The sequence below is a fragment of the Mixophyes fleayi genome, chromosome 1 (genome assembly GCF_038048845.1).
Source record: "Mixophyes fleayi isolate aMixFle1 chromosome 1, aMixFle1.hap1, whole genome shotgun sequence".
NCBI lineage: Eukaryota > Metazoa > Chordata > Amphibia > Anura > Limnodynastidae > Mixophyes > Mixophyes fleayi.
The window spans coordinates 340,245,108-340,257,677 of record NC_134402.1 but is presented as its reverse complement, the minus strand read 5'-3'; the positions used below and the strand labels follow the sequence as shown (position 1 = coordinate 340,257,677).

At 42.0% G+C, this 12,570-nt stretch overlaps 1 protein-coding gene across 1 annotated transcript in view; it reads right to left on the bottom strand.

The window, feature by feature from the left end:
* TOP3B (DNA topoisomerase III beta) overlaps positions 1-12,238 on the bottom strand; it is a 44,668-nt gene extending 32,430 nt beyond the window's left edge. The window contains exons 1-3 of the mRNA XM_075216264.1: positions 12,099-12,238; positions 8,823-8,957; positions 2,519-2,650 (exon numbers count right to left, since the gene is read on the bottom strand). Coding sequence (XP_075072365.1) covers positions 2,519-2,650; positions 8,823-8,892 — 202 coding nt within the window. The 5' untranslated portion in view covers positions 8,893-8,957; positions 12,099-12,238. The remainder of the gene's footprint in view (positions 1-2,518; positions 2,651-8,822; positions 8,958-12,098) is intronic.
* Between the last annotated feature and the right edge of the window lie 332 nt (positions 12,239-12,570).

Here is a 12,570-nt window from a genome sequence, read left to right as displayed (position 1 = left end):
GTTGCCTAGCAACGGGACTGAAAACAGGGCGCATGCGCCCGAGTACCCGGAAGCGGAGTCCCGCGGCAGCCGACAGGGAAGTCAGACGTCCGTTCCCCGTCTGACAGGGGATCAGCGGGGACGGCGTCTGACAGGTAATAGCAGGTACAGGACTCTGAAGCACTGAAGACATACTGACTGCACAGGATATGCTGTTATCTCAGTGCTCCTAATTACCAGACTGTATCATGTGTGCATGACCCAACTGATCTTAAATGCAAAAATCCCATATGAGTGCCTACTCACAGATTCTCACAATGTAAAATTGTAAATTTGGCAATAAACAATGTTTTTCATTATACATTTTACTAAAATAACAATCAGAAAACATTTATATACTATATATAGTTGCCAACTGTTTTCCAGAGGAAGTCCCAGTTTTAAAAAGATTTGTTCCAATATTGAATGACTACAATTTCTCAATCTGTGTAGAATAATTACCATTGTCTGGTCGTATACTCTGGGCCTTATACTTTAATATTTATTGAAGAGGAGTGTTTAAAATATAAATTAATACATTAAAACTCTAGGATCTATGATCTCATGAGCAGAAGCCTCTTTCCTCGTGACCATTTAAATAATAAAAATAATATAACCAAGTTCAGCTAACATATATCAGGAAATATACTACATGAAGTTCCATCTGTGCAGTATCACAAATGATGTGCTTAGATTCACTTGCTCAGTATACATTTGTCTCTGTAAATCATTTTAATATCTACCTAGCATTTAAATACTAATGTATGAAACCAAATACTATACAAACATCCAAATTCTTGAAAACACTAATAAACATGCTCCTTTGGAAACATGATAGTTTTGTTTTATTCCAATTCACACTGCGATGATCATGTAGAAGTATGAGATAGCATCTAGATGACATGGAGGTACCAGCAGAGGGTGCTCCCATCCATTAGATCTCTGCACCTCACCGATTCTGACTTGCTGCCTCCTTTACTCTACAGACATGCAACACGTGGCTGAAAAATCTGCCCCTTCCTTTTTTTATTAAGACCTCATGTAGGGCCCTGCTACATGCTGAGCGACCTCATTAAACCTCTTCCTGTGCTTCCTGCACTTAGAGTACAGAGAGGTGTATGGGAAGCCAGGCAGTGAAGAAATTGCCTTGGAACCGTGCTTTAAATCAGACATACTGCTGAATTAGAAACATAATAATAATCTGTGGTTACATTGTCAACTATACAAGGAAAGTGTTTATCTCAGTAAGTTATACAGTGAGCTGCAGGTAAACAAACTACTGAAATTAATAAACGCTGTGATTGTTATTATTTCTTTCCGGGTTTAAACGGTGATAAACATTAGATCAGCCAGGAAGAGGAGAGGGAGACATTCTTTACTACTGATTTTAACCGTGATCAACATTTATATCATAGTAGAGGAAAAATAATAATGTATTTTAAGCTGCTGTGCATCTACAACGTAATTAAAAGGACCAAGTTGACCCAAGTCAGTAAGCCAGCATTGAAAATTGTAAAATTGAGCAATTCACTGAGCCAAAGAAACCTGGTATTGTGCAAGCAGTAAGAAGCAAGACATTCAATTATGCCCTTATTTTTACTATATAATTAAGGCAAAAAACAAAACAAAATACTTTTTCCATTTGAAAGTTCGCTACTGACTGCAAGGGACTCAACCCTCATAGAAAGCTACCACACTAACACCTCCCCAAGGTATTTACATAAGTGGATTACCCTGTGTATTGCCAATGATTCTATCAAGTGAGAAGGCGGCATTCTAGTACTGTAATATCATACTTCCCAACTTTATGATCTTCAATTCCGGGAGTCTGCGGAGGAGGTGGGAGTGACGGGGAAGGGGAGCTCCAAAATGTGCGTCATTTTGGACCCGCCCCCGTGACGTAATGTAGCAAACGCGTCAAATGGCGGGATTCACAGGGAATCGCGGCATTTGACAGCGGGGAGCGGAGAGTCAAATGGCGGGATTCACAGGGAATCGCGGCATTTGGGACCTAATTCTGCCCACTTAACTAGGAAGTGGGCAGAATTCTCCAGATGCGGCAGATTGCCACACTCTACCGGGAGTCCGTGAGACTCTAGCAAAATGCGGGAGTCTCCCGGACATTCTGGGAGAGTTGGCAAGTATGTGTAATATCACAGATGAGCATATGCTAGTCTATTCCTCAAGAGGTAACTACTGCAGATTTTCCTGTTTAAAACATACCGGCATATAGACAAATTCTTACTAAAGTCACCAATATGGATACAGGTGTATGAACGAAAGCGTTAATGAGAATTATTTACAAATGCAGTATCTTTTCAATATTGCTAAACAGTAACTTTTTTTTTTTTTTTATCTTTATGGCTTGGTCTCCTAATTGAGCCATGGCGCCTAAGGTGCAAGGATGTTGCTGATAATGTTGGTTGGTAAATGTTAAGCGCATTTTAAGGAAGCTTATTTTAGAACTGTGCAATACAGGTAACTATGGTGTGAGGAATACCTATAAAGTCCAAGCTCATTACATGGCCACAGACAGATGTCATCTTGAATCGTACACTCTGCCCCATGAATGATCCTGTGTACTCGTGTACAGAACATGCTCCATTAAAACCCTTTCGAGACGTTGCAGAACCTATAAAAGAAAGCTACAATGAAAGATGCAGACGTGCAGACAAATATATAAGATTTGTAACAAACAGCTATGCAAATTACGTGATGTTCACAGCAGTACATCAATCATGATTACTGAAAATATGCAAATGTGAATGTTACAACTCATAATAACAATGCCCCACCCATTAAGATTCAGTAGTAGAGCCATAATATATATACCACTTTACCATATAAGTGATAAAGCAATTGTTTTACACCAGTGATAGGCAACCTGATATACTTCAGAGGCCGCATGGGCAGCCCTATATCCTTCATAAGGGCCACACCTTACCATAATCTCAGTAATAAGTTAAAGTAATAGATTAAATCAATGAAATAGACACCTATCTGTAATAACATATAAGTAGACATTTTAAACAAGTGTTACGAGCTGTAAGAAACAAATTTGGCGATAAAAGCAGGAAGGAGCTGAGGGCTGCAAGCAGCAATATTGCTGCCTGTTGGTCACCACTGCTTTACACAATACACTGTTTCCAGATAGTCCAGGTGACTGTAGGTGAAAGAGCAGGGACAGGGAGGAAACATCTGAATCTGTTCCGCTGCTGTTCACTAAATGATCAGAGTACGCCAAGTGGTATCCAGTGGCCAGCAGAGGAATAGATTCAAAGTACAGAAAGCCAAGGTATATGTGGTGCCATGTATAGATAACGGAGTGATATCTGGTGCCAGGTATAATATGCTGAGCCATATGTGACACCAGTACACAATGCTGAGCCATATCTTATGTGAAGAATAATATGTAGAGTCACTTGTGCTGCCCAATATAGACAGTGAGTCATGTCTGGAGGCAAGAAGAAAACTAAAGTAATTGATAAATTTATATGCTTAACATTGATAAAGTGCCATGTCTATTTGTTTAACCACATTTGTCCTCCTTTTATATTATCACTTCGTCCTTGTATAATAAGAACCTCTGCTGTGGGCATACAAGTGTTTTAGGCTTTCTTTTGTCTTCTTTTTATTTATAATGGTTGCAACTATGTAAGTATAGTTATTAAAAAGCATTAATTAAGCAACTGCAAATGTAACAGTTAGTAAACAGTAGCTCAGTGGTTCCCAAACTTTTGCAGTTCGCGTCACCCTTAGAGTCTCCAAATTTTTTCAAGGCACCCCTCCAAAATAATTACTGAGCAGTCCTGTTTTAGAAGTAGTTGGGTCAAAAAATTGTAATAAGTATTTAGGTCAGGACAGAAATACTTATTTAGTTGTATGCTAAAATGCCCCCTCTGCATCCAGACACTCTGCCCCCTGGCACTCTGCCCCCTCTGCTGCCCTCTGTCACGCTGCCCCCCTCTGCTGCCCTCTATCACGCTGCCCCCTGTCACGCTGCCCCCCTCTGCAGCCCTCTGTCATGCTGCACCCCTCTGCTGCCCTCTGTCACGCTGCCCCCTGTCACGATGCCCCCTCTGCAGCCCTGTCACGCTGCCCCCTCTGCTGCCCTCTGTCACGCTGCCCCCCTCTGCAGCCCTCTGTCATGCTGCCCCCCTCTGTCACGCTGCCCCCCTCTGCTGCCCTCTGTCACGCTGCCCCCTCTGCAGCCCTCTGTCACGCTGCCCCTGTCACGCTGCCCCCCTCTGCTGCCCTCTGTCACGCTGCCCCCCTCTGCAGCCCTCTGTCACGCTGCCCCCCTCTGCTGCCCTCTGTCACGCTGCCCCCTCTGTTGCCCTCTGTCACGCTGCCCCCTCTGCCACGCTGGCCCCCTCTGCAGCCCTCTGTCACGCTGCCCCCCTCTGCTGCCCCCTGTCACGCTGCCCCCCTCTGCAGCCCTCTGTCACGCTGCCCCCTCTGCAGCCCGCTGTCGCGCTGCCCCCTCTGCAGCCCTCTGTCACGCTGCCCCCTCTGCAGCCCTCTGTCACGCTGCCCCCTCTGCAGCCCTCTGTCACGCTGCCCCCTCTGCAGCCCTCTGTCACGCTGCCCCCTCTGCAGCCCTCTGTCACGCTGCCCCCTCTGCAGCCCTCTGTCACGCTGCCCCCCTCTGCAGCCCTCTGTCACGCTGCCCCCCTCTGCTGCCCCTGTCACGCTGCCCCCCTCTGCAGCCCTCTGTCACGCTGCCCCCCTCTGCTGCCTTCTGTCACGCTGCCCCCTCTGCAGCCCCCTGTCACGCTGCCCCCCTCTGCAGCCCTCTGTCACGCTGCCCCCCTCTGCTGCTCGCTGTCCCCCTCTGCTGCCCGCTGTCCCCCTATGCTGTCCCCCTCTGCTCTCACGCTGTCCCCCTCTGCTCTCACGCTGTCCCTCTCTGCTGCCCGCTGTCAGACTGTCCCCCTCTGCTGTCACGATCCTTCTCACTCTGCCCCGCGCCAGCCATAGAAAAAAGAAACAACACAGAAACTTACCAATCCGCGCGGCGCTGGGACCCAGCAGCCTCATCTCTCCCGCAGCTGTCACTTAATATCGACGTCAGTGACAAGCTGCTGCAGGAAAGAGGAGGCCGCTGAGTCCCGGCGTGCGCGGACTGGTAAGTTTCTGTGTTCTTTCTTTTTTCTATGGCTGGCCCGCAGCACCCCAGTGACAGCGCCGCGGCACCCCTGGGATGAGTGTTCCTTATCCGTTAGCCTCCTACTCCTCGTATTCGTAATCTGTTTAATGCCCCGAGTTACAGCGGCTCGCATTGTGTCCATGGTGAAAACTCCTAACAGACCACAGCTAACATTAAACAGATTACGAATACGAGGAGTAAGAGGCTAACGGATAAGGAACACTCATCAGATTTTTATGGGCGAGATTTCATTTGAAACAGAGTAAGCATACATCCGAAAGGGTGCTGCAATTTAAAGAAGACACGGGTGTCCGTATTGTTTGCTGATTACAATTTAGCACGGGACTATAGAACCTATGAATTTTTCTTATAAAGTTGTTTTACAATGTAATAGACATACTACACCATTATAAGTTTTATGTTGTAGGAAGGTACGTTGCATTGTTCCTGGTAAGATCTCCTAGAACAACGTTTTCAGTGCAAGAAAGTAAGCGCCATAGATTTATAACAACTTTTTTGTATATGAATATGATAACGCAAGTATAAGTGGTTGCTTGGAGTTATATACACGGCTGCATACTGAGTGGAGCGCCGAATTGACAATTTATTTTTACAAGTACACATCACATAGGCAAGGTGGCACCTTGCTGCTAATTGAATCTGGCCCTTTCAGTTCAAAGACTGGAGCCATTTTGTGGCCTAATATCAACATATATGAGGGTGCAATCTACCAAGTCATCAGGTCCATCATTGAAATCACTGCGCTGAAAATTATGCAGTATCATGTACACTTACTTAGACTTATCATACCTCCCATCTGTCCCAATTAAAGTGGGGGAGTCCCAATTTGAGGGGCCTGTCCATTCATTCCCAAGCTAGCACCTTTGTCCTGACTCCTGGGAAGCTGGGGATATGCCCCTGCTCAGCATAGGTGTGTTCACCTGCCACTGGTGTTCACGACAATTCAAGGGTGTTTTCAGGGAAGGTGATGGGAGTTCAGAGCAGCAAAGCTGTTCTGAAGTGCTAAGGACGTCACTGAGGATGTGGCACATCCTTACCCCAATGCAATGTGGCCATATGTTGGGAGATATTACTTATGGAGCCTACTATTTGCCTACTCACCTTAGTAGGAGTGGTGTGCACTATTGTTCAGTCCCCATTCTTAACTCTATTGTTATAATATGCAAAAAAATTGTTTTATGTTGGAACTAATGTTTTCTTAGAGGTCTATGCAACACATGTAATAAAGGTGTGTTCTCCTGCTTTATTTGTAACCTATTTGTTGTAATAACATTGCTATTGATATCAAATATTACAGTTTGATACAATTCTGTATAACATTTGCTGCATTGGTTACACAATGTAATAGACAGTGTAAAATAGATTACTAATATTCAGCAAAATGCATGATCTCTTCCTACAGACTATGGGCCTTATTAGATTTAAGTATAAATCCTGGAAGAAAGTGCAATATTGCAAACCATGTTTCACTACAGGGGGTAGGGCAATTTACAATGTGCATTAGAGTTGGGAGAGGGATGACTCCTTGCTAAATCACGGTGTGTAAATACAGCTACCTAATATTTGTGTGCTACATGCAAAAGCAGACAGTATTTTCCCTGTATGCCAAACAAATTGCATTTGCACCTCCCTTACATTGCACCATGGCTTGTCCAGATGCAAATTTCCACCTATTAGTAGGATTTTTAACACATTTAAATCAATCTCATCCTGCATTTTACCTAGTATATCACACGTCCATTGACCCATAGATTGTAAGCTTACAATCAGGGCCCTTTTACCTGTCGGTATATCTATATTACCCAGTATTGTTTTATGACTGTGTTTTTTCCCCAACTGTAAAACGCAATGGAAGTTGCAAAATTGTTTTGTGTGTTAATATGGAAACCCACCCAACTTTATTTATTTTTAAATTTATAACTCCCTATTGATGATTAAATATTATGCAAAACACTATTATTAAATGGTCCTGATGTAATGAAAATGACCAGTGGTTCAGGGCCTGGTTCATAATCGGACGTAAATCCGGTTGCGTGCTTTATTTTGCATGCAATTGCTCTGAGCATACTCAGAAATGAACTATACGCCAGTGAACACAAGTGCATGCAATTCACGTTCAAACGCACTTCCGAATGCCTACGAAGGACGGAACGGGGGGATGGGATGGGGCACATGCATGTAGGCAATGTACAGTAAGGGCGCACATTCACATTTATCCGATTCAAGCTCTGTGCATCTCAGAGACTGGTGATTTTTAGCTGTATCAGTTGCACCAGATACAGGGCAGGTGTAAGTGCCGACTGATAGTGATGATGGAAGCGTATGCATGCCAGAACCTATGTCTGCAAGTCAGATGAACTGTAAAAATGTGTTTTATGTACTATACACATTAAGAACATCCTGATAGATGTATTTCATTATTTTTTTTTATGGATTTTTATTAATGATTATAGTATTAAGAGGTGTTAATGTATTTAATATTTCTTTTATTCCATGTGCTCTGATAGGACTTATATTGCACACATGCACTGTGCGTATCCTGCAGTCTGTTCTATCTGTCTGCATACAGCATATATAACGTAGACCCAGAATATATTTATACCCGTATTCAAATGGAAACGTTTCTTGAGATCCTCTTGTACTTGAATACGGGCGTGGAATGTTTGTCTGGTTTTAAAAAAACACAAATTACGTTCACTTTGCGTTCCTTGATAAATCAGGCTCTCTATGTCTAAATAGAGGGTAATGTATTTTAATTGTTTATTAACCTTTATTTAAATATGCCATAATAAGTTTAATCATTAACATCAGTCCCTGTCTCAGTGGAGCCTACACACTAACTTCTCTATCACACAAACACACAAGGGCCAATTTTGTCCAAAGCCAATTAACCGGTATTTATGGACTATGGGAGGAAGATAGAAAACAGGAGGAAACCCACACAAACACAGGGAGACCATACAACCTGGACAGAATCAAATATGCTAAGTGGGTTTTTTTTGTTTTTTTTAAAACAGTTGTGTCTTTATTTTAAAAAATATGTGTGTTGCTGAAAATTTCTTATCCAATTTTGATAACTTCATTATCGGGCATTGACGTTGTTTTCAGCCCATACACGTTGCGATATCGGCTGTGGCACTGCACGATGTGTGGTCACTTTAGGAAAGCTCCTCTTTCCATGCAAAGCCATTTTTTGTCTCTGTCTCATAATCCTGTTATCTCCTCCCAAAGCCCTCCTGTCAATCTTATTCCTATGTGAAAATCCTCTTACAATACAACTGCTTGCGTGCATGGACTTAGGTCAAAAGGGCAGGTCTGATGTGCTTAGAAGCATGATCAAAGGTCCTTACATATAGCAGACAGCAGGCATATAATAAGCAGTCGAAAATCTCTAAGTATACTCATTGTCTATACACAAAGAAAACATAAAACATTGCACACCAAATATTTTCCTTTACTAGTTACAATCTGGCATAAATCTAGTTTCAAGTTAGATTTGGTATACATAGTTCTATGTTTTATTATAGTGTCTTCAACAAATTAACTATTCCACAATATGTTTTCCAAAGACAGTAAATGGGAAGTGGCTGTCGTGGAATGAAAAGATTGATAAAATATGTGATGTGTTTCTCACCTTTAGAAAGGATTTTGGCAATAGATTGAGCCAATGAAGGCTTCTCTGCTACCATCAACACAGTCTTCATTCTCAGACACAGGCAGACGTACCTGTTAGTCACTGAACAGGTTGGTTCAATAGATATGCAATGTCCTAATGAAAAACACACACATATTATTAGAGGATACCTATCAACACGGCACATTTAAGATTAAATAACATGAAAAAAACGTGGTCTCCATTATTTCATCCCATTCTACTTCCATAGCTGCCAACTGTTCCTGATTTTTATTTTATTTTTTTAAAGGTTATATATTGTGAAAAAATTAAAATACGCTACTGTTTTTTAGACAACATGTATGACATATATTACTTACTGTGTTTCCCCTCCTCTTTTTATGAATCTCTGCTCACTTCCTGTATTATTCTCTGCATGTCTGCCACCTCATTATCATGCCGACACATCACAGAACCACTTACTGAGGTGGATCAATATCAAAGCTTTCAGTTATACTCTGACTCTGCATTATTACCTCCTGCCTTTTCACACTGCAGAAAACATGATCTGAGCACACAGTATAGCTGGGTACACACAAATGCAACTATCATGCAGATCCCACGATTCACAACCGTTTAGTCTGAAATTGCAAGAGTTTATATGCTCCCACGATCATGTTTTTTCTTTCCAAAACACATAGCATCTGTTGATTTGGTTTTGTAAACTTCTAAAAACCACAATCACCGATGTTGGGCAAATATGGAAGTGTGTACTCACTCATGACCAGCAGTGTAGGCAAAATAGCTGTAGTGTGTACAGTCATGATCTTCTCAGCAAATCATCATTGTCATCATTTATTCATTTATATAGCAGATGGTTATGAAAGATGAAGATTACAGATTTGAGGGTGAATTGTGTAGGCGTGTATGCATGAATCAGCATGCTCATCGGGACTTTCAATCGTGTATGAAATCGTCACAAAAATTGCATCTGTGAGTAAGATTCCATAAGTGTGTACCCAGCTTCCCCTACATCAGGGTAAAATCCTTAACCAATCACAACTAAGCTGTAGAAAGTTCAGTAAGGAGAAAATGTGCTTGTATCTGTCACAGGGATTTCCATGGATGCAGGGAAAGCTAAAGTACTGTGTGCGCAGACTAGGGCTCTCTGAGGTTCTGTGAATGGGCAGAGCAGAATAAGGCTATGACTGAAAGCTCTGACACAAACCTAAGGAGTTTCAGCATGGTAGTGAGGTTACAGAGAAGTAGGGCCTCAAAGAGCAAGTCAGCAAAGATTACTTTAAGGAAACCCCTTTAACGTTATTCAGTTGCTTGATTCTACTTGTCTTGATTTGGATGAAGTTTGTGGTATTAGTTTTTATGCTGTAAGTTAATAGCCTGTTTACAAACAATTAGATTTGTTTTTATTATTTAATTTTGTAAACAGAACAGGACTAGATAGGTGTAGTGCCCCATATTTGTATTAACTTTAACATACTTGTATTATGATTATATCCTGTGGATTATGTTATGTTGGGTAGGTATAATGCACTTTGTATTGAGTATAATGTAACTGCATTATGATCATGTCCTGTTGGGGAGGTGTAGTATGTTATATTTGTAGCGTGTAATAGGATTGTGTTATGATTATGTTCAGTTGTCAGGTTATGTTGGGAAGCTGTAGTATCCTATGTATCTGCAGAGTGAAACAAAACTGGATTATGATAAGATCCAATGGGTGGGTCATGTTGGATCGATTCAGTATTCTATGTCTGTATAGACATAATACAAATGTATTATAATCATGACCAGTGGTTCTATGTCTGAATAGAGAATAATTTATTTTATTATTTATTAACCTTTATTCATATAGCACCCACATATTATGCAGGGCTTTATAGATGTTTAATTATTGACATCAACAGACCTCCCAACATGTGGGGGCATGGCCAAGGTACAATGTGGGCAGGGCCATGACATGGTGGGAGTGTGGCCACACCTTCAGAGGGCTGTCCATTACATCTCTCTCTTCCCCCAACATTCCCACCTGCTGGACATATTTGTTCTCTGGGGAGGGGCAGAGCCCTGAAATCGGGACAGTTGGGATGTTTGCATCAGTCCCTGCCAGAGTAGAGCTGGCAATCTAAATACACTACCACACAAATACATGCTGTGGGGTCAATTCTGTCCAAAACCAAATCACCTACCAGCATATATTTGGATTGTGGGAATAAATCCTTACAAACTCCACACATGCTGCTTGTGTTCAAAAGTAACCCATAATCCCAGCACTGAGAAGAACATAACCACTGTACCAATATAAGGCCTAATTCATTATGGTGGGCAAAGAAAAAAAAAAAAGGTGTAAATTTGCTCCTGGATAAACCATGTTACAATGCAAGGGGTGCAAATTAGTTTATTATTTTGCAAGAAAATACTGCCTGCTTTTTTATGTAGCACACAAATACTTGATAGCTTTATTTTTACACTCAAATTTAAAGTTGATCTAGCACATGCCCTACCCCAACTATAAATCTGCCCCACACTTTAAATTTAACTCCCCCTACAACATGGTTTTGCTAAGGTGCAAATTTACTTATTCTTTTTGCTTTGCTTGCCTTAATGAATCAGGCACTTAGGGGTGAATTCAATTCCCCCCAAAGTACTGCTGCTTTAAACGTATTACCGTTATTACAGTACTATTAATCAAGCTTCCTGCTCGCAGCTCAGGGAGCTACGAGCAAAAGCCGACGTTAAAATTACCGCAATAACGGTATTTACGTGCACTATTACCGTAATGACTGTAATAGTGCATAGGCTCCGTTATTTTTTTTCAAGTGACGCAGCCAATTGAATTACCCCCATAGTGTTCAGTGGTCTGGTCATGTTAGGTAGGTATGATTGTATTAAGATCATCTTCACTGAGGAGGACATATTGTGTAGGTGTTTATATAGATGGAAAATAATAGTATTATGATTAGATCTAGTGTCCAGGTCATTTTGAATGGATGTAGTGTCCTTTGCATGTGAATAACGTAACAGAAATATATTATGGGTCATATTAGGAGGTGTAGTGTTAAGAAAGTATCCCGCACACGTTGAATTGTGATTCATCTTCTCAAGAACAACTTTTCTCTGGATATTAATTTTTACTTAACGAGCCCCAGAGGGCCACTCACACTCATCCCATCCCATTATCCCCATAGACACGCTGGTCACCCATCCGTCTCATCTCTCTCCACTCTCTTTCTATTCATCACTTTATTTCTCGTTCACACACAACACTCTCTATCTTACTTATGTTCTAGCTTTTCACCACTCCTGTGTCCGCTCCGTCATCAATCAACAGCTCAACTATCTCGCCGAAAACCTGGGGGAAACTAGCGATCAGGGCGCCGCCATGTTTGGAAGACGCAATTTCCTGGGCTGGACCCCAGGATGAGTATACACTGAGGTACTGCACAGAGGCGGCGCTTCAGCAGCTGGACTGTCTGACAGTACAGGGTGCACTTTACTAATGCCGGCGGTATATTGCTGTTGAAGCTGGAACAATGCTGGTTAGTAACCAGCAGTCAGCAGAGATGGATACTGAGAGAGGTTCTTCCCACTTGTTAGTCGGATGGCACTATTACCTCATAATGCCACTATGTTATTCAAACAGCAACAAGGACGACGAATGTGACAGATGCTCTTCATTTCACGAGGCTGAAATAATAGCTTAATAAATGAAATAAATAGCTTCATATTCGGCCAGCTTCTTATTCATGCT